The sequence below is a fragment of the Pogona vitticeps genome, chromosome 1 (assembly GCF_051106095.1).
Source record: "Pogona vitticeps strain Pit_001003342236 chromosome 1, PviZW2.1, whole genome shotgun sequence".
Lineage (NCBI taxonomy): Eukaryota > Metazoa > Chordata > Lepidosauria > Squamata > Agamidae > Pogona > Pogona vitticeps.
This window is the reverse complement of record NC_135783.1, coordinates 58,117,821-58,142,499: the sequence shown is the minus strand read 5'-3', so window position 1 is coordinate 58,142,499 and position 24,679 is coordinate 58,117,821. Positions and strand designations below refer to the sequence as shown.

The 24,679-nt window shown below is 39.1% G+C and overlaps 1 protein-coding gene across 1 annotated transcript; it reads left to right on the top strand.

Annotated features, from left to right (window-relative positions):
• The first annotated feature begins 2,069 nt into the window (after positions 1 to 2,069).
• On the top strand, positions 2,070 to 23,602 carry GPR137B (G protein-coupled receptor 137B). The gene is made up of 7 exons (XM_072993217.2): positions 2,070 to 2,614; positions 10,356 to 10,405; positions 11,549 to 11,771; positions 15,218 to 15,371; positions 17,153 to 17,277; positions 21,757 to 21,881; positions 23,000 to 23,602. The coding sequence occupies exons 1-7, from the start codon at positions 2,246 to 2,248 to the stop codon at positions 23,109 to 23,111; spliced, it is 1,158 nt and encodes a 385-aa protein (XP_072849318.1). The 5' UTR covers positions 2,070 to 2,245; the 3' UTR covers positions 23,112 to 23,602.
• The last annotated feature ends 1,077 nt before the right edge of the window (positions 23,603 to 24,679 follow it).

Genomic DNA, 24,679 nt, shown 5'->3' with positions numbered 1-24,679 from the left:
ACCATAAATCAGAAGCAACTTGACAGCACAGAACAACAAAGCTTTAAACAAATAATTTAAATAAAACCCGCTCCTGGTGGAGATAAAAACATCTAGGACTGGTTGGTTGATAAGAATCGAAACTGTTGCCTGCTGAGGATACTGCCACGAGGGGCATTAACTACTTCTACATGTTAAAATCCACCACTTCAATCCAATTATTTTCTTTACATGATAATACAAAAATATTGGTAAAGGAAAGGAACCTAATTCAGCTTAAGGCCAAGTTCAATTTCAGATAAATCATTTGGGTGAAATTCCAAGGCTGGGCAAGGCCAAGGGTGGGTTTTTTGGGGGGGGAGGGTTTAAACTCTTTTTAGAGTAAAAAAAAGCCAGAATATTTTAGTTTACATTCTTGCTGCTAGTGACTAAGGTTTAGAAAGAGCTATTTTAATTGCTTATAATGGGAGATCCACTTCCTCATATGAAAGTTGAGAAATCACTTAGGAATCACATCATGGGATAAAGGAGGGAAACCAAGGAGGGCCACATTGTTCATATTAAGATGTCAGATTTGGCTCCTGTCCCTGCTCTTTCACCTTTTAGATTCTCCTAGGTTTCCACAGTGTGTCTTCTATACAGAAAATCAAAAACTAGTTTTGTGGTTTCCACAGGGCATAATGTTAAAAAGCATTATTCTGGGTTTCACATTTCATCCACCTAACCATAATAGACAAACAAAATGTAAATGCAGTAGACAACAAGCAATATAATTTATACATATTAAATCTCTGGACATCTATGAATATTTACCTATAAATGTATGAAGCTACTAAAAAGTGACAAGAAATATCCTGTAAATACAGTCATACTATGTGTTGGCAGCAATGGAATATATGATTACGGTATCTTTAAACAGTATACTCATGTTCACGTTTGTTTAACATATATTAGAGGATGAAATTCATTGCCAGAAGTTGTGCTGTGTGAGTCTAATGATGTCACCAATTGCAGTCATTTTTCAGAAATAATAAAAAAATCCAGCTCCTCCTTAAATGTTCTGAGGCTCCCTTGGGATCCCTTTTGTGATGAGGAAGCTTTTGAGGGGCGTATGATGAGGAGGAAGTCTTTAATTTCCCAAAATTGCTGCTGCAATAGCAATTCCCAGAAATTAAAAACTCCCCCCCCCATCCCACAGCCCCCAGTGGCTCTTCTATGACAAAAGAGATCCCAAGGGAGCCTTGGGACCTTTAGAGGAGAAATTGGAAATTTTTAATTTCTGAAGAAATTAAAACAGCTGATGATGAAACCACCTTTACACATTATAGGTTTCATAGCAGGATCTAGGCCACTTTGGCCTAAAACGAGGAGGCAGGGTTTTAGTTCTCCTTTAGAGTTTCTTCTTTCATTAATACAGTTAAGTTGATTTAGAAAAAGGACAATAGGGAACTTTCATGTTCTTTGCTGCTCAAAAGTTATGGAAGATGAAAACATTCTACATTTTATATTATTAATTCATATAATTCAACAGAGTCAAATCAGACAACAGCCATCTATGGATTCATCCTGAACACTCCATACAGTATATAGATTGTGGTAGGCTCACGGTACAAGGCCCCAAGTTCAATGTGTTGTCCTGGTTCGTTTCAGCTATCGGTTCCTATGTGGATTCTAGAATACATCTGTTGTCACCATCTGCATTAACTCCAGGAAGATAGCCAGCCACACTGGTCTACAGCAATCAAGCACACCGAAGTGTCTTGTGGCTCCGCAAAGGTTTAACCCGTTTTAATGGGTTTCTGTGGGCCGTGCCGTAGCCCCTGGCTTCAGATGCCTGGTTTAAAACAATGTTCGGCTCCATGCGGTGTGTGTACAGTCTTTGTTCCCGCAGGCCTTTTAAAAAGTGTTCCTGGCTGACAACGAGGTGCGGAGAGAAGGCGTTCCGAAGCCAGGCCGGCCGAGGTGCGCTCCCCTCCCTCCCTCCCTCCCTCTATTTCTCTTTCAGCTTTTGGGAGTCTCTCCCTGCCAACTGCTGACGGAGGCCGTCCGCATGAATCATTCTGGACGGCGGCGATCATGTGCTACAAGCCGTCAGGGAGCCGCCGAAGAGGAAGTGCGGCATGTTTTCGTTTCTCTCGGTTCCTCCGCTGGGGAAGATGAAAGGCGCAAACAGAGAGGCGGCGGCCACACGGGGGGGCGACGCTGAGGGGGCCGCTTGTGCCTAAATCCTGGAGCGAGGGGGGGGGGGAGAGAGGGACCCGCGAGAATGGAGGCCCTGGAGTGGGACCCGCTGAACAACGACACCTCGCCGCCCACCCTGAGCCCCGCCGTGCCCCCCTACGTGAAGCTGGGGCTGACCGTCGCCTACACGGTTTTTTACTCGCTCCTCTTCGTCTTCGTCTACGTCCAGCTCTGGCTGGTCCTCCGCTACCGGCACAAGCGGTTCAGCTACCAGACGGTCTTCTTGTTCCTCTGCCTCCTCTGGGCGTCTCTGCGGACGGTGCTCTTCTCGTTTTACTTCAGGGACTTTGTCACCGCCAACTCGCTCAGCCCTTTCGCCTTCTGGCTCCTCTACTGCTTCCCCGTCTGCCTCCAGTTTTTCACGCTGACGCTGATGAACCTTTACTTCACGCAGGTAAGCCCCGGGCATCTCTCTCTCCCTGAGGGCTAGCGCCTTGGGATGGCCGTCGTCGCCAGGAGGAGCCCCGGCTCCCAATCTCTGGGAAAGATGCGCTCGCGTTCTGTTTGAATGTGTGTTTGGTTTTATTTCCCAACTTTCTCCCAGGTAAGTGATAAAACCCAGATCTAGCTCAAAGGCACAGTAAGAGACAGTACAGTATTAAACATGTAACCAGAATAAACTGCTGAGTTAAAACGCATCGAAAGCACCTCGGGGGAAAAAGCGCAGCATCCCCGGGATCAAGCCTGCCCCCAGCAGACAGTTAAGTTGCCAGAGGCAAACCTTGAAGGCAAAGGCAAGACATTTCGTGTACTAACTATCTGGGCTCAGTGGTCGCTGAAGTCAGGGGCGATTACAAAATTGTTCCAGCTATCTTCTCCGTTGTCCTAGGGATGTGGATGACACACACGGAATGAATGGGCTCGCCCTGATCCTCAAAAAGATACCGTAAAAAATGGCTTACTCTGCAAACTAAGCAGACCAGCTGATTTTTGCAAAAAAGACAAAAGAAGGGTTTGTGTTTCATGCATGCCTTGTTAGCTGAAATACAGTTGCAGCTCTGAAGTCTCATGCCCAGAAGGAGGGGTCCTGCCTGTTTTAAAAGCCAAATACATTGAAGAGGGGCAAGAAAAGTTTCTGGCCATTCATTGTGAGGCAAGAGTTTCTCTTATCAGAGTGAGCCAAAATAAAATTAGTCCAAATTGGGATAAAACATTATGAACCGATGGTGTGATTTAGTTTTTGATTTTGTGTGGAAAATGGTGCAAAAATATATGGGTAGGGCTCCTTCCTGAGAGCTCGGGAGGTCAAAAAAGGGTTAAAAATGTAGGCACTGAGCCAAAACATCCCTCCTTCTGTTTCATGTCAGCTGGGAACTGGCTAGGTGAGTTTAGGCAAGTAAGGGTTTCCATAGTCTCAGCCTTTTTCCTGGCCTGTTTTGCAGGACTATTACATGAGGTTCCACTTTTACATTATATTCAGATATGAGCAGAAAAGAAAATAATACTGTTATTTTAAATCCAAGCATGAGAAAGTTATGGGTTTGGACTACAGATCCCAGAATCCTCTAGCCCCCTTAGTTATTGACCATGCTTGCTCCAAAAAAGTAAGATGTTCATGTTCTCTCTTGAAGAGGAGGACAGACAATTATGGTTTTTACTATAATATGTAGCATTTGTGAGACCTATAAAGTGTCACTTGAACTCAAATTTGACTTGATGACATGCAATAGTGACGATGATGTATATGATGCATATGTAGCCTGCATAATTATATTGCAAACTGTCCAGAGAGTGCATTAAGCACTACGGGGCTGTATATAAGCAGCACACCTATTATTATTATTATTATTATTATTATTATTATTATTATTATTATTATTATTATTATTATTATTATTATTATTATCATCATCATCATCATCATCATCATCATCATCATCATCATCATCATCATCATCATCATCATCATCATCATCATCATTTCCCATCTCATTTAACAACTTGCAGAATGGCTTAGTCATATTATTGTGACTTGAAGTCTTCTTCTTTATGTTTACTTGGAAGTCCTGTTGATTTCAATGGAATTTACACTGAGAAGACTGATATATTTTCATTGAAAATGCAAAATAGTTTTTAAAAACAAGTCTTTATTACACTAATTATGGTATTGGACCATATTTTGCACATTAAAAAGTGCATTTTAGCAAGTCTGCTAGTCTTTTGTGGGAGGGATATAACCTCATGTGAAAACTAAAATACAGATATGGGAAATTCTCCTCATAAGGAGGGAATTCTATTTTTTTAAAGGAGTAGAGCTAAACAGGAACAACCTTTGGAGGAGGCATAATTCCAGAATGCACAGTAAAAAGTCAAGATACCCACACTGCCATCTTGGGAGCCATTTCCATTGAATACAATGGGACTTCTAAGTAAACATACTTAGTATTCCACTAAATGCTAAGGTGGCGAGTGTTGCTCTTAGTGCAGCACATAGCATGGAGTTCCACCAAAAAAAAAAAAAAAAAAATCACTCCTACACTTTCACATCAGGCAAGCAAGAGCAGATGTAAAAAGGGAAGAGAGGAAATCACACTGTCAGAGGTAACTTTGACCCAAATAAAGAAAAGACAGACTGGTTATGCCTCACCATGCATAAAATCCAGCATGTTTAGTGTAAAGGAGTAATTAATTGTTAGCAAAAAATGGAGCATTGTAGAAGTGCAGAAGAAAAAAAACCCTAAAATGTCTTAACATGATAGAAGGAACACTCTGTGAAAGCCATTCAAATTATGCCAGGAGAGATTAGCAACTCCCAAATGCTTAAGAATTCTTGGCAGAGTACAGGGCTCAGTCTAGGCTCCTTTGGACCTGGTTGTATGTTAGAATGAATTGCAAGTAGAGGAGCTAATTAGCACACACACCCGTATTATTTTCTGCAGGATGTGAAAAAGAAATATTGTACCACATGAGTGAAGCTCTGTTAAGTTTCAAACGTCAGCAGATCTGGGAAAGGTTACTTTTTAAAGAGTATAGCAGAAAGAAGCAAGGTTTCTAGGTGGACTGCCCACCACCTCTTTAGATGTGTGTCAGTGGACTGCAGTCTACAAAAGCTTATGTCAAAATGTGGTAGTCTTACAAAAGACTCTTTTTGTTCATTTTCACTACAGCATGGCTATGCCCCTGGAAATTTCTGTTTTGGACACAAATATCATAATTCACCTGACTGTCCTGGTTTGATGGTTTTGGGAGTTGTAGTACAAAGAGATACAATTTCTGAGCTGTGAGCATTATTTGGGGAGATTAAAATGCATGATTTTAGAAGGTTGAAGATACATGTGTTTTGCCAGGGTGTCTTCATTGGTTAAAGGCAATGATGGGATGGACATTTGCTAGAAAGAACACAAGAATGACTTATACAGTGGTGTATCGCTTAATGATTACCTCGTTAAATGACGGATCCGCTTGACGATGAGATTTTTGCCATCGCTTTAGCCATCACAAAACGATGTTTCAGTGGGCAAAAATCGCTTTACGACGATCGGTTCCCTGCTTTGGGAACCAATTCTTCGCATTACGATGATATGAAAACAGCTGATCGGCAGCTCTCAAAATGGCCGCGCGCTGTGCAAAATGGCTCCCCTCTGTTTTCAGGACTTAATTTTCGCAAGACAGGCACCGGAAAATGGCCGCCCTATGGAGGATCTTCGCTGGACGATTAGGTATTTAGCCCATTGGAATGCATTAACCGGTTTTTAATGCGTTTCAGTGGGTTCCCCCGCTTGACGATGATTTCACTCTACAGCAATTTCGCTGGAATGGAATAACATCGTCAAGCGAGGCACCACTGTAAAAGGCGGCTGAATTATCTGCATATATATGTCTAACTCTTAACTACACAAACGCACACATACACATAACTTTTATCTTGCTATGACTTTGAAATAGCTATATCTACAAATACTGTAGAGATTCGTGTGCCTGAGAGATTTAGCCTTGCATGACTTCTTAGTAACCATGAATGAATCATTCAGATGTCCAGATGACACCTAAATACTGGTGGAATTGTTGCAGGGTTTTGAATTTCTGGTAAAATTCCCTTTTTACTATGCAGTAGAAATGCAGAGATCTACAAAGGAGAATACTGTAGCTACAAGTTCCCCAGAGTCCATCCCTTTATTAACTGGCACTTTAAGTCTCAATAACTTGCTCTGTGACATTTGTATGAGAAAGAACAAAAAAAATCTTAAATTTCCTTGAAATTGCAGACCTGTATATGCTGCTTTCTTTACTGCACACATGTTAGCAACCAACCAAACAGATCATCAGCAGAAAACAAACAACTGCCACCAACAGACTAAAGAGAGGGAAAGGAACACTCGGCAGAGAACTGTAGCAATCTTTGAATTCAAAGACAAGAAGGATCAATTGGTTAGGTGCTGGATAGATGCACAATCACCTCAGCCCAGAAAAGTCCCTCCTAGCCAAACAGACTACAGGCAGCACATGACGTTGCAAATAAAACTCCAACAGGAACTGATAGCAAAAAATACAAAACAGGATTACAGTTAAGAAGGTAAAGACTGCAGAGAAATTACGTAACTATGGTGGTGATACTGAAGAAATTGCAGCCTTTAACTATTTTCATTATCTTGGTTCAATCATCAATCCAAATGTCTGCAGACAAGAAATTAGAAGAAGGCTAGAGACTTGGAAGGGCAGCTGTAAAGGAATTAGAAAGGATTATTTAGTGTAAAACTGTGTTGCTGGAGACAAAGGCCAACATCATCCACAAGCGTTCTGAACTGGTGCCATTCTAAAGGTTGTAGTATTGACAGTCCTGCTCATGTCTTGCAAATTCCAGGCCACAGCTTGCTTTATTGACTTAATCCATCTCATAGTCTGCTTTTCCTAATACCTTCAATTTTTCCTAGTATTATTGCCAATTCCAGTAACTCTTCTCATGAAGTATGATAGCCTTAGTTAATTCATGTTCCTTTCTTGACTGAGTTCAGGCTTCATTTCTTGCACCCACATATTTGTCTTTCTCCTAGTCAGCGAAATCTATAAAGTTGAAGATAGGCTATAGAGCTTGAGAAGTTTCTTTTTGAAACTATAGCTCATAGAATTCCCCCTAAACTCCCACTGCCAGCCTGGCCAGTGTAATTCTGGAAATAAAAAAATATATATGCAAAATGGGGGTGTGGGGGGGGGGATTGGACAGAAATGATGGCCATAGAAAGAAAGAAAAATTCTCCAGAAAGGAGAAAAAATCTGGACTGGAACTCTGAGCAGTGTTTCATACTGCAACATTTTGTTGCAGGGACTTGCTTGCTCAACTCTGTAAATTTCACAGGCTACACTTAGTTGACTTGAGTACAGTACATTTCTGTTTTGATGTTTCAGCCACTACTCTAAAAAAAACCACTTTGACACGATCTTTGAACAACATGCATGGAAATAAATATCAGTAAGAATGCTAGATTCAGAAAAATAATCTTGGAATGTTCTTTTCTATCAACATTTCTGATTTTTGGTTTGTACTGTATCAACCTACCTTTGATGCTCAGAAGACCAGTTTTTCAGATGTAATCTACTCAAAGAAGCAGAAAATCATTGGTTGATTTCATTGATTTTGCAAGCCAGATTTAAGCTACCTTATGTTGACTGTAAATTCTGCATTTCAGTTTGGATTGAAGAGTGTTCTTGAAAAATATGCTTTATCTTTCACATCAGACAATGCTGTGGTAGTAAAAGGCATCAATGTATGTTACTGATATTTTTCAGGTTGTGTTTGCTAAAAGCCCTTTTTAGTCTCTTGAGTGCAGTCATTCAACACATGAATCTATTGTTTAGCCTATGCATGTCTACAAACTCAGAGTCCATGTAGCTTATAGGTAAAGTGTCAGATAGAATTTGGGTGGTAGGATTGTCTGATTTTAGGACATTAGTTGAGGTCTCAGGGTATTTGTCTGCCCTAGACCTCCAGCATCTATCTTCCTACAGTATTTGATTTCCCCATGTACTTCCTTCTTCCATTTCCAGCACTCCTGATATAAAGCTGAAGCAACAAAGCAGATTCAGGAAGCTTTTTATAGCTATCAGCCCCAATATTTATGGGTGCAGCAATCCAAACACCTTCCTTTATGCAGCTCTATGCATGTTTTGACTGGGCTGCTAAGGTTTAGTTTGATCCCCACACTTTTGCAAGCGTGAAAGCAAAATGGAGAAGATTTAGAGGACAGCACTAAATATGATTAATGGGCTTGGAACATGTTATGCATGAGGGAAAGACTAGGAGGAAGTGGAAAAAGATATATTTAGATTTTAGAAAAATGGAGAATATGCAAGTTTTCAAGTCCTTAGAACAAATTATTTTCAGTAGATTATTCCTGAATGCTCATGCATTAAGGTATAAATGGATATGTTTTAATGGGTGAATGTTAGTTCTAGCTTTTACTAAATAAATAAATACTAATCATCTATAGATAATGGCTTTACTTTTCAATTTATGTCACATGTCAAGAAGTCACATCCATCGTGCCGTAAATCCTATGGGATCACACTGCTATAACCATGCATCATAGCAGAAACAACAGAATCTAATGACTCCTTACAGACTAACAAGTTTTATTTGACACAAGCCTTTGTAGATTGCAGCCGAATTCATCAGATACATCAGAGGATTTTCCCCTCCAAAAGACTAACACAGATGTCAGACTCACCCTCTAAAACTTGTCCAAGGTACATGCCTGTATAGGGAGGAAGTGATTGTTAACTTTCAGCACGTGGTTCTGTGCAAAACTGTTAGCTGCTGGTTAAATGGCTTTGGGTTGTTGTGTTTAGCATATTCTACATAGGATTATGCTTCTCATTAGAGTGGAAATTCACAGCTCTATTATTAGCTCAGGAGTTTATACCCGATGCCTAGGTAGCATACTGCACATACTTTAGCTGTACACTAAATCAGACCATTGATTTATCTAGCTCAGATAGTTTCTGATTTCTGTTTAGCTAAAAAACTCACCTTTTGCCAGTTACACTCTCTCACTCTAACTGTCTCAGAGTGTTGTGAGGATGAAGAAGAGAGGACAAGAGCTATGTACACTGCCTAGAACTCAGTGGAGGGAAAGTAGTGGTATAAAGGTGACCAACAAATAATAATATATACTGACTGGAAGATTCTTGGAATTATACAGTGGGGTCTCGACTTACGAACTTAATCCGTATTGGAAGGCAGTTCTCAGGTCAAAAAGTTCGTAACTCGAATCTTCATTTCCCATAGGAATGCATTGAAAACCATTTAATCCGTATCTGCTCTTTTCGTCCATAGAAACCAATGGGAAGCTGCTATTCTGCCTTCTGCCACTAGAGGGGGATATTTTTTCTTTTTTTCTTTTAACCTAAGATGACTTAGCTTTACAAAAAGGAAAAAAAAGAGTTCGTAACTCGAATCTAAGTTCGCAAGTCGAGTCCATATATTACTATGAGAGCAGTTCGTAAGTCGAAACGTTCGTATGTCGAGCCGTTCGTAAGTCGAGACCCCACTGTAATAGAAAAAACTAACTTTGCCGAATTCCTACTTCCAATGGCAGTGGTATTCTATTACTAGGCATGATAGGTGACATATCTATGCTTTTGTCATTCCAGCGAAGGAACTATATTTCTTTATAATTCTCCAAGGACTTAGGTTGAAAGCAGGGACTATGTGGCCCTCCAGATGTTGCTGGAGTTCCTCTCCTGTCAGTGTCAGCCTGCATTGCCTATGGTGAGGGATTATGGGATTTAAAGTACAACAACATCAAGACGTCTTCATCTTTCCTTTAATGGTTGATTGATGGCTGCTGGTTTTGTAATCTTGTGTTCCTCTGCTTTTATATACTACTGCATTTTTACATGAATTGTTTATAGAACTGACTGGCTGCAACTCATTATCTATTAAGTGTAAAACTTGTGCTTTCTGCCATTTAATTTGTGAGATAATCCCAAGAAACTGGCAATTTGCAAATGAACACTACAGAGAGACTTTTGTCCAGAAGCAATGTAGTGGTTCTACTGAGATTTAAGTCGGACAAGACTAATTTATGTTACCTCATCATTTGTCTGAAGGATAACAGATTTGACAGGCATACAAGGGAATCTTATTTATATCTGTACTTTTTACTCCAAAGATAACATGCACCTTCATTCTATTACAGGTGATTTTCAAAGCTAAATCAAAATATTCACCAGAACTTCTAAAATACAGGTAAGAAGCCCATTTCCATCTGTAAGTACAGAGAAAATAAAGAGCAACCGAAGTTGGGAGTATTGGAAAAGGAAAGCGAGAGAGCGTGAGCAATCAATTGTTAGGCAATATTAATATTAAACATGGGGATATTTATATTCATATATGGATATGCATATCCCCGCACGGGTGGCGTTAACGAGGGTCCAGCCTCATGGTGCCAGACAGTCCACTCACCGATCCGCCACGGATGTGGACAGTGCGATTCTACCAATGGCTCTGCAGTGCTCGATCCGCTCGCAACTCCTGGCAGGAGGCAGGAGGACAAGTCTCGCTGCAAGGTCGAAGAGCGGCGAGGGGATTGCGTGGTGTGGAGCCATTCGTAGAATCGCGCCGTCCATGGCAGATCGGTGAGTGGACCATCCAGCCCCATGGGGCCGGACTGTCATTAACGCCACCTGTGAGGGGATATTTGTATACGAATACAAATACCCCCATCTCTAATTAATATACTTCAGTAAAACTGAGTTCACCTAATGAAAGAAGAAGTCATTATTTTGAAACATTTTGTAGAGGAATTTAGCAATTTTTAGGCATACAAGGGAATCTCGTATATGGGTTATTGTGGTTTGAAACTAGTAGTTTTCTTAAGGTTTGTTCTGTGCAAGTGGCAGTGCTGATTTTAGGAAAAGAGGGGACTTTAAATTTGAGAGTCCTGAACCCCCAGCGTGTCATACTGTGAACAGCACTGATTTAGGACTGAACTGGGAGTCCAGACACCTACTCTGTGTGGAATTAGGGTTGCAGGAGACCCCTTGTCTGGCTGCAAAACATCTTCAGCCATCTCTGGCTCCAGTTCCATTATTTTGTCCCAAACTAGTGTTGAACTTGCTGTGATAAGAAAAGGAGTGTTTTTGTGTATAGAAATGGTACTGTGGGTGATTTGTGGAATGAAGAGTGACTGCTTTCCCCATTTGGGGGTGACGTTCCCCTATTACCCCCTCAGTCTATGACCTATAAGGGAATTAGGCTAACGTTTATTTATGTAACCTATGTAACAATTAATCACATCAATTATGTCCTTGTGGGGAATACAACTGCCTCTCCTGAATACTTACTGAAAGTTATCCACTCCAAAATAATAAACCTTTCCTCCCTGTTCAGGTTGCCTCTCTACCTGGTGTCCTTCTTCGTCAGTCTGCTTTTCCTGTTGGTGAATTTGACATGTGCAGTGCTGGTAAGAATCGAGAATTCAGAAAGGAAAATCATCGTATTAGTCAGAGTGGCGATCAACGACACACTGTTTGTACTGTGTGCCATCTCGCTCTCTGTTTGCCTTTACAAGATTTCCAAGATGTCCTTAGCAAATATTTACTTGGAGTCCAAGGTAAAGTATAACTTCAGATATTTTTTTTAAAGTTCTGATGAGATCTACCTGGTGGTAGATAAGTGAGTGATATACTGTATGTTGAAGAATAAAGATTGATCTGCTAACCCTGCCAAATCTTCTTGAGGCAAGATTAAAGCAGACAATTTCAGCTCCACGTTTCAAAAAGCCTGCCTTAAACTGATAGCCTGCCAGCTTAGATGGAAATTGCAGTGCAGCATATGTGTAGAGGCACTGTGAGTAGAGGAAGCAGGCTTTGAACGAAGATTTCCTCATATAAAGAATGACTAGATATCCTTTATATTGCCTTTCGGCTACAGTCTTGGATATACTTACCTGGAATTAAAGCTGTGCAAATTTGTACTTTTGGACTACCATTCCCAGAATTCCCCAGCATCATCAGGGAAATCAATCCCAGCTTCGTCTTGCACAGAAGCTGTTGATTTGTAGCTTTGCTCCGAACAACACTACTTTCCAGACTTTTAACTGCAGCAGACTACAGCCAGTTGTATATTTATATATGTATATTTAAAGCTGTTGGGCAATCCCTTTGAACTGATTTGAGGCCAACAGGAATTGGCCAATGTAAACTCAACAGCTGACTTGGACAAAAGTAGGCAGCCTCTAACCAGGTCTACACTTTCAGTAAAAAAGCTTCTTACAATTAAATAAGAATGGTCAGCTAAATAAGAATGGTCCAACTAGCAATGATGATTTTCAGATATTGCAGGATTCTCCTCCACCTCCTGAGGTTTCCAAAGCTTTCTGCAGGTTGAAAGGGATCCATACGGAGCCTTGGAACCTGAGGGAAGAATAGGAAACTTTAAATTGAGAATTAACATCTGTAGCTGATGACATTATCAACCTTTATGCTCATGGAGTTGCACAACAAGGTTTCAACCAATGTCTTCCAGGAGCACTAGGAAATACCCTAGGTTCTTGGCTGCGCTAATGAGGCTTCTGAGTTTTGTAATCCAGAGGCATTTATAGGGTTGAGTTTGTGTTACCTACTACAAATATTGTTTTAAAAGCGAAGTATAGGTGATTTCTTTTTCCTATAGGGAGGAAAAATGTGGAATGACATGTGTCCTCTATTGAGGGCACACCTGACTAACATTTTAATGAAAACTTAAGTAACATTGTTTTGACAAATTAAACATTTTAAAACTAAAATTTGATTTTAAACTTTAATACTGTAGTAATTAGTTAATTTTACAATTTTAACATTCAGGTGTAATTCATTTATTTTCAGATCTAACATTCTAAAATCTGGTAATATGTATTCATAAAGGCTTTCACAGTTGGGATCTAATGGTATATATATCTGGTAATGGTATATATATATATGGTAATATATCTGTGAGACAGACAAAGCTGTGGGTACTAGTGAGCTTCATGACCTAAGTAAGGATTCAACCCTGAAGCCAGACACTCTTACTACTATTTACACTGGCCACTCTGTCACTCAGGCAGTCTTGGGTCTATAGTTTTGTGGGTTAAAGTTTTCAAGGATCTCCAGAACTTTTAGGATGCTATGACCAGTATGAAATCAAGATGAATTCCTAGCGTAGTATAGGATCTGATGGGACCAAATGTAACTGTTCAGTATCATAAACAAATAACTGAGTACAGTATACAGTAATCTTGCATAGGAGTTCCTATTTGACGAGGATTCACCAGGTGCAAAATATTTGCTGCATTGTTCTGTTATTAATCAAATTAAGGACTCTGGTGTAACGTGATGAGAAGTTTCTCTCAGCTTGTCTTCCCCTTAGAGTTCCATAGCATTTAATTTCTTGTTCAGAAGCTCACTGAGACGCAAACATTCCTCTTTTAAGTATTTCCTGCTGTGTAAAACTTCTCACCACAATTTCACCCCTTTTGTATTGTAGGTTTCAGTGCCTCCCAAAATATCAGAATCTTTTATCTCAGCAGAATTCTTCAGTCTGATGTTTTTTATAAAGGGACATGTGTAGATCCAGGAAATTAGACTACATGGGAGAATCCATGGCTACTGTGTTTAATCTCAGACACTTAGAACACATTTTGAGATCCCCAGAAATGTAAGCAGACAAAAAGGTGATTCATAGTAAAACCTACAATTCTGTTCAGTTCCCAAGGATCAACACAGTGGGAGTTACTACTTTATACAGGATTGTGCTGAAAGATTACATGAATTAAAGAAATAAAGAGAATGTATTGCACGTTTCACTTTCACTATATTCAGATAAATTGCAAATTATGCCTCTTGTATTCGTCAAACAGCATCTCTCTTGTTAAAATACAAATTTAGATAATAAAATGAAGCCATTAATTAATTAATTTAATAAAACTCCCAAAACCAAACTTTGTAAACATAGAAACGTGAGAAGAATCCTGCTGGCTCAAACTCAAGGCCAGTCTTGTCTAACGTCCTGTTCCCCAGAGGGGCTGACTAGATGCTAATTGGAAGCAGAGAAGCGGGATCAGAGAGGGCAATTCTGACTTCCTGCCTGTGTTTCTCAGCAACAAGTATTCAAAAGATTTAATGCTGGATGTAGCATATTGCCATTATAAGAACCTTATCATTCTTATTTACACAGTTGAGTTCTTACTAGGAAGTAAATATGCTTAGACAGGCCTTTGGAGTGATCCTATAGTACTTTACTTCCTCCACTAAAACCAACTGCAGTTAGAGTAGACCTCTTTGAACAAATGTGGATTGTGAGGAGTTGACTGTCCAAATCCCCACTGATGTAGTGGGCCTACTCTAGTGTGACTTACTGTGCTGAGCAATAGGATTTCAGTTAATTTTAGTATTTATTTATTTATTTTCAGACCCCCAATAACGTATGTGGGTGCTTGTCGTGCTTCCTTTCTCCCTTTTTATCCCCATAACACTGTAAGATTGATTTATATTAGAGGCTGTGACTGGCTTGAGGTCATCCAGTAAGCACTGTGACTGAACAGATATTTGAGCTTGAGTATCATATCTAGTACTATAACCATTAACATTGTACAACACTGGCTTTCTCATATCAATGCTGCTAAAATAAGAATCATAAAGTGAACATCAGCAATCACATACATTGCTAGGTGCCAGGCCCCAACCACAACATATTTGAAAAAATTAGATGAGAGGGTGCCCCAGTGGCCATCATTGTGCCCTGGCATACCTGTGCTGGTCCAGATGCTGATGTTCCCTCATCACTGTGGCTAGGTATTTGGGAAGGAAAGGACCATGGGGTCGTGAACCTTCACCTGAGCTGCAAAACTGAATTTAACTCACTCTTGCAGCTGCCATATTTTGCTTTCCTTAAAGTCTTTTTAGAGGTTGTTAATAGCTTCTCATCCACAGTGCTGTAGCCCATATCTATCCTTTTGGGAGGGAGGAAGTATACCATCGTTCTTCCTGTGCAAATAGCAAAGCTTAAATATGCTAAAACATGTTTTCATCTCTTCTCTAGGGTTCATCTGTATGCCAGTTAACGACCATAGGAGTGACAGTTATACTACTTTATACCTCAAGAGCCTGTTACAATCTGGTTATTTTATCGTTTTCTCAAAACAAGACAGTGAATTCTTTCGATTATGATTGGTACAATGTCTCTGATCAGGCAAGTAAAACACTTCCTTCAGGCAACATGTTAATTCATGCACTGATGTTTGACGGCATCGCCTTTCTTTACACACCCACATGCTTTGCAATTAAGAATCATTTGCCTCAAGGAACTCCATTCAGCTTCTTTGTATTATGCACTTCAATAGTAACTGTAACGTTAAATCGCTTACAAAAATGGTTTAAATATAATTATTAAAAATAGACAGACACATCTAATTGCAGACTTGTAGGACTTTTTAAAGCATGCAGATTTGTAGTTTAGAGTCTGTTAAAACTGGAAGTTGGTGGAGTTAGTCAGGTAGCATAACTGTTTTGCCCTGAGTGAAAATAAAACCTATTTACCTTGAGAAAAAAAATACTTGGGAGTGTTACTGTGGCATAGTGTATCTTCATCCAAAATTACATGGAAGTCTAAAGCAGAGCTTTGGGTTTTCCGATAAATGTAGCCTTCAAAGATAAAGGAATGTTCTCTGATGCCAAGATTTCAGCCCAGTAAGGGTTTTGATTTTATAGATCTTAAATGCTGTTTCAGTGATGAATGTCTTACATCAGTGGAACTCATTCTGTATTTCGTATCCATGGTAGCATCTCTGCCCCGCCCAAAGCTAACATCAACACAAGCAGTGAAGGAATTTTTAGGAGAATTGCACTAAGGAGGAAAGGTTTAACTTCTCTGCCCACATACTTGTTAAATGAAGAATTTGCTTTCACAAGTGATGTTTGTCTCCAGCTATGGTTCAGTCTAAGAAACCCAAAACCTGATCCCGTTTTTCATTATTTATCTCACAATTACAACCCTTCAAACATTATGAGACAGAATTAGGCTGAACCTCCCCAGTGTGTTCTTTATGTTGGATATATTACAGCTTTGAAGTCCAGAGGTTAGAGCAGGTTAGTAAGATCCAAGTGCTAATTGACCAAGACATTCTGATATGCAGAATCTGCTGTTTGTTTGTCTGGATATGCATATTGGTTTATTTGGGCCAAGGAAATTCCAAATGGATCTGAGCAGCCTCTGGAAAAAGACATAGATTTTTCTCTCATATAATAATAATAATAATAATAATAATAATAATAATAATAATAATAATAATAATAATAATAATAATAATAATAATAATAATAATAATAATAATAATAATAATAATAATAATAATAATCATGTGCTGTCAAGTCAATTCTGAGTTATGGTGACCCTTTTCAGGGTTTTTCAGGTAGAGAAGACTCAGAAGTGGTTTATCCTTCCCTTCCTCTGGGGGTGCCCTGAGACTATGCAGCTCGCCCAAGGCCACATAGGCTGGTTTTACTCACAGAGGTCGGGAGGGGGAATCAAACTCCCAAACTTTGGCTCTGGAGCTAGATACCTAAACCACTGCGCTATCTAGACATATAAACTATTAACAGAGATTGAACAAGGATTGTGTCTCTGCATGTATAGGCAGGCCTTCCCTTCCAGTTAATTCCTGTCCTCTTTCCTTTTTTATTCTTTTTCTCTTTATTTGATTAATTTTGTATTTTTCCCATCTTGCAGAATCATTTAATTAATTAATTGTTATAAATTTTTCTTGAACTTGTTATCTTTTATGTTGTAAGCCGCCTAGAGTGATTGAAATGACTACATAGGCGGGGTATAAATATAATAAATAAATAAATAAATAAAATAAAATATGGTAGGATTTCCCTCTACATTTTACCTCAGGTGTTGATGTAGTGTGGTTGTTCAATGCTGAGTTCAATCGTTGCTTTTAAACATCTTTTATTTTAATTCTGCCACAGGCAGATCTGAAATGCCAGCTGGGTGATGCTGGATATGTAGTATTCGGAGTAATCCTGTTTGTATGGGAGCTCCTTCCCACTTCCTTGGTGGTGTTCTTCTTCCGTGTTCGGAACTCTACAAAAGATCTAGTAAGTTACCCTATTTTGTTTTCCATTTGTCATTTACATTGTTGTTGTTTTCGCATTCTAACCAGATTTACGTAAAACCGATGCCTCTCTTCCTTGTGGGTTGGCCCATATAGGTGTCTGAATGATACATTCTGCATTTTGATACCTCGTCACCCATTCTGCTCTCATTATTAAGTTGGAGGAAATGGTTAATAACCCCCCACCCACCCCCAGTTAGGTACACTCTCACTGTCAGTAAAAGATCTGAATTCTGATTTTTATGGTTGGGAAAGAGTGAATGTTTCATCCTAGTCTTAGTTTATAGTCGGTCGCTGTGGCATACTTTTAAAGAACTCATTTTTAATGTTGCCAGAGAGGCCGCCTTTTTGGACTATTTCAGCATATTGGCAAAAAAGGTGGGGGTCGGGGAGTGGGAAGGACAGGAAAAGCTGCGGGGCATTAAAACATTGTGACACCTTGAAGACTAGCAGAGTTATTTCTGTGTCAAGTTTCCCAGAAGCATCAGCTTTCATGGATCAAAATCTGCTTCCGCAGACAGATCTTAAAATGTACACTTAAAGCAAAGGTGGCATAATATTACCAAGGCATGCGTATATATCCATGGCACTGTCTATGTGATCACCAGTAAACATCAATGCATGTAGAATGAATAATCTCCTTCAAACTGGGTGGGTAATATTACTTGGCCCCAAGTACCATCTGCGATACTGGCCACCAGGCTGTAGTTGCACATGTACCTGCCCGTCTCTTAACACACGGGGACAGGAAGGCTTAAAGTGAAAGAGACTGCTTCTGAAGAGGATCCAGAAATTGTAGTTAGGACAAAATATGGCAATAGGAGTTCTGGCGAGATCCAGGCATGACCTCCCATGGCAGCAATGTGGGTTGTTTTCCTTGGCTCCTGGTTCATTTCTCAGCCCACTCCAAAGTGCTGGTTTATTTTTTAACCTATAAAATTTCCATGCACATTAAGAGAAAAACATGGAAGTCACTATGGACAGCCGATCATACCCATGTTATTGAAAATACTCAAACAGCTATTACTGCCATCTTGAGATTGTTTTTCTGAAAAGGGGCTCCTGCATACCACCTGTAATAAAAGGCTTCCCAGGTAAGATACTGCCCCAACCCATGTACGGCTCAGTTCTATGTATATAGAAAGGTTTCTGCACCTTTGAGACCATACCATCTAAATTCCCATGAACTGTTTTGGTGTATCACGTTGTATCCCTAATGCCCTAATTAGAATAGAAGCTGGTATGATCCCACTTGAAGTACCAAATAATCAGTCACTGGCTGCAGTTAAACCTTCATCTTCTTGGATGAACACCTCTGATTTGAATAGAAAACTACCCCTCAGCCTGGGTGAGAGCAGTGGAGTGAACATTGTTGTCCTACGCATTATCCCCTGAATCCCTGTTATATCCGGGCCTTCTGAAGGCTAAAGACATTATGAGAAAACTGAAATACAGCCCTCCAACTTGGAAGAGCACAGGCTTCACATTGTATAGTCACTGGGAATCATAGCAATATCTTTGCCCCAGTAGACAATCTTTATAATTTAGAAATTGCTAAATATTAGAGAGCTTTTACCCTAACCTGTTTCAGTCTCTGCCTTCAAATATTTTGGAAGGAACATGTTTACATATTCCTTATAACCAACACTTTGATCTTGCCAATCAGGCATGGTGGAAACTGTTGAAGATGTCCTGTTCTACTGTGCATTTTATAAGGACTCCTACAATTTGCTCATTTCTCCTATTTTAAAATATTATCCAAGTACACAAGACAAATTTTATACCTCTGTCCTTTTCTATTACTTTTAAGGGAAACCACAGCCAAAGTTGCAAAATTTTGTGCAGCAGTGTATACAATAAGGAAACAGATGACTAACTAGATTAAGAATGAGCACTGAATTGTAACTTGAATTCTAGTCTGTTTTGATTTGATTGTACTGTATGTTTTGCTGTATTTTAATCTTGTGTAGCTAATGTGGCTGGCCTATGGTCATAATAATAAAGTTAAAGAATAGAAGTTGCAGTGACTAGTTGTAGTTTGCAACTTGTGGTAAATGACATATTGGTCATATATTAGTTGCATGCCCAATTACATGCCTGGCAGATCACCAGTAAGTTGCACATACCTGCAGCAATTTCAGTTGTTGTTTTATGCATATGGATTCAGACTCTTGTAATGTAAAGCCCTGCACATTTTTTCATATTACTTTTTGCCTGCTAAATTCCAGGCTTACTGGTTTATTGATTATTGTTTCGTTAAGTTGATTTTGATTGGGAATTTTGGGATTTTAATTATTATTATTTTTTACTGTAGATTGACCTAAGAACAGTATTGAGAAAATAATATGTTTAAAAAAATTTAAGTAATCTTCCATAATGGAAAATGAGAGAAATACACATTTTGTTATGAATATATTTAAAATCTTAAAACCAAACCGAAACACAACACTCCCATCTTTAAATAAATCAACATTAAATACTCTGAAACTTAGCCACAAGAGGGAGTACTAGCCCAGGATAATAGTAATCACCTATATGAACAAGAGGGAGTTTATATAACGAAGTGCAAACAACTTATGTACAGTTACAGAGGGAATCTAAGATTTTCTTTCATAAAGATATTATTCAAGAGACATTACATTTTTATTTACCTTATCCAAATTCACTATCTACGTAATGTGTGCAACTTTCACTAAAGACAATGTATGCCTCTCCATTTGAAATGACTATTTCTGTCAGTAATTGTCAATTACTGGAACAAAACCAAAGGAAAAAACACAGAAGTACCTTAAAGACTTTTACTACAGCATTAGGTTTCATAGTTATCATAACTGCTGAATTAGGTTATGGTCTACGCTGTGGTTAAAATTAATTAATATTTTAACAAAATTAAATAAATTTTTGTAACAATATTTGGTCATCTTTAAGGTGTCACTGAGCTTAGTACAATAAACAAGGTATAAACAGGTTTTTAAAAGACATATTTCTCCTCAAAGCTAAAATGACAAAATAATGCTTGATTAACCTATGTCAGGGATAATGGGGGATGAGGGGAGAGAAATGATATTGTGGCCATTTTATGATGCATTAAAATAATCTTATGATGCATGTTCTGATTGCTCTGCATGTGGAGTTCCTTACTTCCTGTGTGACAGCAGAATTCAGACAAGTAACAGGTGATTAAATATTAAGTAGTACAGCTGATAATATTCAAGAATGTGGGTATGCCTTGAGGTATAAAAAAGGAAAGAGTTGCTGGTTGACTGTTTGGAAAACACAGAATAAATAAGAACAATTACTTACCTTACCCCTTAGAGACAGTGCACAAAATCAAGGTATCTATTTCATGGAACAGTCGATAAAAATGCACTTCAGTAAGTGAAAGTGCAGATTCTGAGGGGAAGACGGCCTGAAATAATGCCTGTATCAGAAAGGGAAATCGTTAATGTATGTATAATACACAGTTTAACATAGCCTCTAAATAATTGCCATGGTAGCTCCATGGACTTCTTGTGCCACCACAAATCAAAATGAGTGTTCTGGACAGCTTTTTCAGCTTTGGGTGGATAAAAAGTGAGAGCAATTGCAAATAATGCTGAACTTCATAATTCAGTGTAGTAAGGATGAAAGTCCGTAAGAAGGAGCCTTACTCATGAAGAGAGGCTCTTAAGCTTGTCCCACAGCCTGAGAACAACTGTATACTGCACAGTATTTTTAAGATCAAACAAATCCTTGTAGCTAAATGGAATGTGAGAGGATGGTGTCAGAAAGAGAAACAAGTGGACCCCAGGTCAAAGCAAACCTAAACTGTCTTTACAAGTAAAAAACTGAAAAGACAGACAGTGCCATACTTTGGACACATCATGAAAAGATAAGAACCCACTGGAAATAATGCTGGAAAAAAGTGGAAGTCAGCAGAAGAGGAAGACCCAGTGTGCCGTGGCTTGACTCTATAAAGAAAGCTGTGGTCATGAGTTAGCAGGACTGGGTGGAGCTATTAATGACAAACAGTTTTGGAGGTCACTCATTCATAGAGTTTCCATAAATCTTATTGACAACACCGTGGGACTCCTGAAAGTTTCCAGAATACTGCAAGAAGCCAGAACATTTGTTTGTCATGGATATTCCATATTCTAATCTGGAAACTATTCAAGGGTTATCTTCATATTGGCCGTTCCCATCCATTCCATTCTCCATCTTCTACTCCATGAGATAACAGAGGACAGGGTTGAAATAGCAATTGTCTTATTCAGGGAGTCAAACGGTTTGGAACTGAGAACACAGAATGTGGGACAGGGAGGGAGGAAAGTGACGAGGCTCTCTTCCAAAGTGCCTTGACAAGTGAACTGTTTCCATTTCTGTTTAGAGGGACACCAAATCACAAACCTTCTCCCTCCCAAAACACACACACACTCCAATCAATGGCTGCAGTGCAATGTAACTTTTCTTTCTCTCCTACTAGACAAATCCAGGAATAGTGCCGTCTCATGCATTCAATCCAAGATCTTATTTCTTTGACAATCCTCGTAGATATGACAGTGATGATGATTTGGCATGGAGCATATCACCACATAGCATACATAGCAGGTGAGGACAGCACAAGTGCAGTGATTTTGCATAAAGCAACAACAAATGAATGGTATTGGCCATACTATTTTTTAATGAATGTAATCTTGTAGGAAAGCAAAGAAAAATGTGCAGAAAGGGTATGTGAGTGAGCCAGGTAGGTTGTAAGTGAAAATGTTAATGATATCTAGTGCTATTAAGATTAAAAATTACAGATCAACATTTAGAAAGTCTTATCATATAAAATGTGAATGGAGAAGTCAGTTTAACTAGTTCAGTCTTTCTGAGTTGCAAAATCTAACTTTAAAGCCCCGTTCACTTCAAATGGGAAATAGGTACACATGTTGGCTAGATTGTACAATTTGTCCCACCTATATTTTGTTCATAATTTCAACCTACTCTTTATTATCATTACATGCCAGAGGTGTGGATGATATCTCACATTTGTGCAAATTCATCATTTTGGGGTATACTCCAGAGAAACTGGGAAGTTTGGTTTACTCCATTTCATGAAATTGCACAGTACTAGGAGACCCCAGAAGTACACTTTTACTTCTCATGATAAAGTATTCCAGGACCAACGAATATGGTTATAGATCAGTGGTCCCCATATGTTCTTGGGTCCCCATATGTTCTTGGACTAAAACTCCCAGAAATTCTGGGCAGCACAGCAAGTTATAAAAGTTTCTAGGAGATTCAGCCTAAGAACATCTGGGGATCCAGGGTTGGAAACTACTGCTATAGAGGCTGTAAAACACAAATATGTTACTATATGAATTTTTCTTCTTTTGTCTCATTTCTCAAATGTAAAGAAAATGTGTACTCTGCTTTAGAATCTCAGTACAATTGGATATTGTTACTATAGAACTTTAGATGACCTGGATTAACAGTTAAGTATAAAATGTAGGCTAAGCCACAGTGTTACGTTTGCAGTCCCAGGCCCTCTAGCAAATTCCTGGCCAAATGCTGTTGGCATTCATTCCAAGAACCACAGGATTGCAGCAAACATGCCTGCACAGTTCTGTGAACCAAAGTATGTCTAGTCAAATGCATAGCAGGAACTTCACAAGAGTGTGTGATCAGGATTATTTTTTATGAAGTTAATTTCGTTGTGTGTGTGTGTATTTTTTTTCTTCCAGTTTCTCTCCTGAATACTATGACTGGGGGCATCAAAGCAATAACTTCTTGGCTCATGTTGGATCCCTGCAGCATGATTATGTGCCAGAGACTGAACGACCAAGCCCAATATAACACCAACCCAATGACATTTTTTCCTTTGTTCGGCATTAATAGGAGGGCAGAAGTTGCAGAAGTTTTGCACAACTCATGGGAAAGTATGGAAAAGACAGACTCCTTTATGAAGCCATACTGTTGTTACATTTTCTTTGCAAGAAGTGGCGTTCAGGCTATGATCATGCAGATATTTGCATGTGTACTTAAATTACATGTAGGAGAATTCTCACTGAAGTCAGTGCCTCCTTTTGTAAGGAAGTTAAAATATGTGACTTTTTTTTTTACAAGATTTTGGGTTCAAAGAACAAATTTGTATTATGTTTCATTATTTTTATGTGGGGAGATACTGCTAAACATCTATAGATTTTTGTCCTTATGTCACTTTTTATATGTACAGAACTAGTCATTTATAATGTCAATTTCACTTTATGAAACAATGTACAGCATAACATGTGTCAACAGGAGTTGACCAAGTTTCTTGGTATGCAAATAAAAACTGTTCAAAAATACTGAATGTTCCAGCAGAATCTCTGTACTGTACCTTTAGAAAAGGTGCTTGATTAAGTTGTTCAAACAGTCAACAAAATGTTGACAGTCACTTTTATTTTCATATTAAGGCATACTTAGTATTATTGAGGAAATAAGTACATTCTTCCTCCAGTTGGGATTGCTTTGCCTTCCTGAACCTGATGCCTTTCAGATGTATTGACTGCACTCCCATAATCGCCAGCCGACACAACCAATCTTTTGAGGACAGAACATTTTAACAAGAATTTTAAAAAATGCTCAAGACAATCAATTAGAAATGCTGATAACTTGTATCAGCCAACTCTGACTAAGTCTTAATAGTAATGAAAGTGGAAACCTGCATGTTTCCCATCTTTCATTGGGCAAATATATTTCAGCTTTTTGACGCACATAGGCCATTCCAATTTGCTGTAGATATAACTGAATGTCTCTTACAGTTAATGGTTTTCCTATATTTACTCCAACATATATGAAGAAAGCTGACTGAAACCTCCATCAGAGCTGCAGAGGAAGGTGCCCAATGAAACAGAAGACCCTACAAAACCAGTGTCAACAGATGAGGCACCATAGGACAATGTACCACAGGAGGTTCATGTTGCTGGGCTCATTAGTAGAAAGCAGTAAAGCTGCTGTTAGGCCATGTTTTCTGACCACAGAGTGCAATGCTTGATAGTCAATGATTGGTGTGAAGGGGATATGCAATCTGCATTCAGACATCCAAGAAATGCTAGGTCATAAAAATGAGAGAAGAACCCTATTTTTATAGGAACAATGGGCAACTGGAGCTTGGTGGGTTCCTTGACCTTTTGTGACAAATGCATATGTGAAAAAGTTTTAATTCTGCTTTAGAGCCCCTGCTGGATTGACGAGCTTTCCACTAGAGGAGCACCATTAAACATAATGGACTGCCTCAGAGGGTGGTGGATTCTCGTTCCTTGGAGGTTTTGAAAGAGGTTAGATGATCACCCATGAGGTATGTAATCTGTATTTCAAAGTTACTCCTAGGTAGCTTCAGAGAACATTAAATTAACATGTCCCTGTTAAATTTTTGTTCTTGC

Bases quoted from the DNA above. Each gene is read 5' to 3' on its own strand.
- GPR137B (XM_072993217.2), top strand. From the start codon at position 2,246: ATGGAGGCCCTGGAGTGGGACCCGCTGAACAACGACACCTCGCCGCCC. The intron at 15,372-17,152 runs GTAAAACACTTC...TGCCACAGGCAG, and splicing joins CAATGTCTCTGATCAGGCAA to ATCTGAAATGCCAGCTGGGT. The intron at 21,882-22,999 runs GTGAGGACAGCA...TTTTTCTTCCAG, and splicing joins CCACATAGCATACATAGCAG to TTTCTCTCCTGAATACTATG.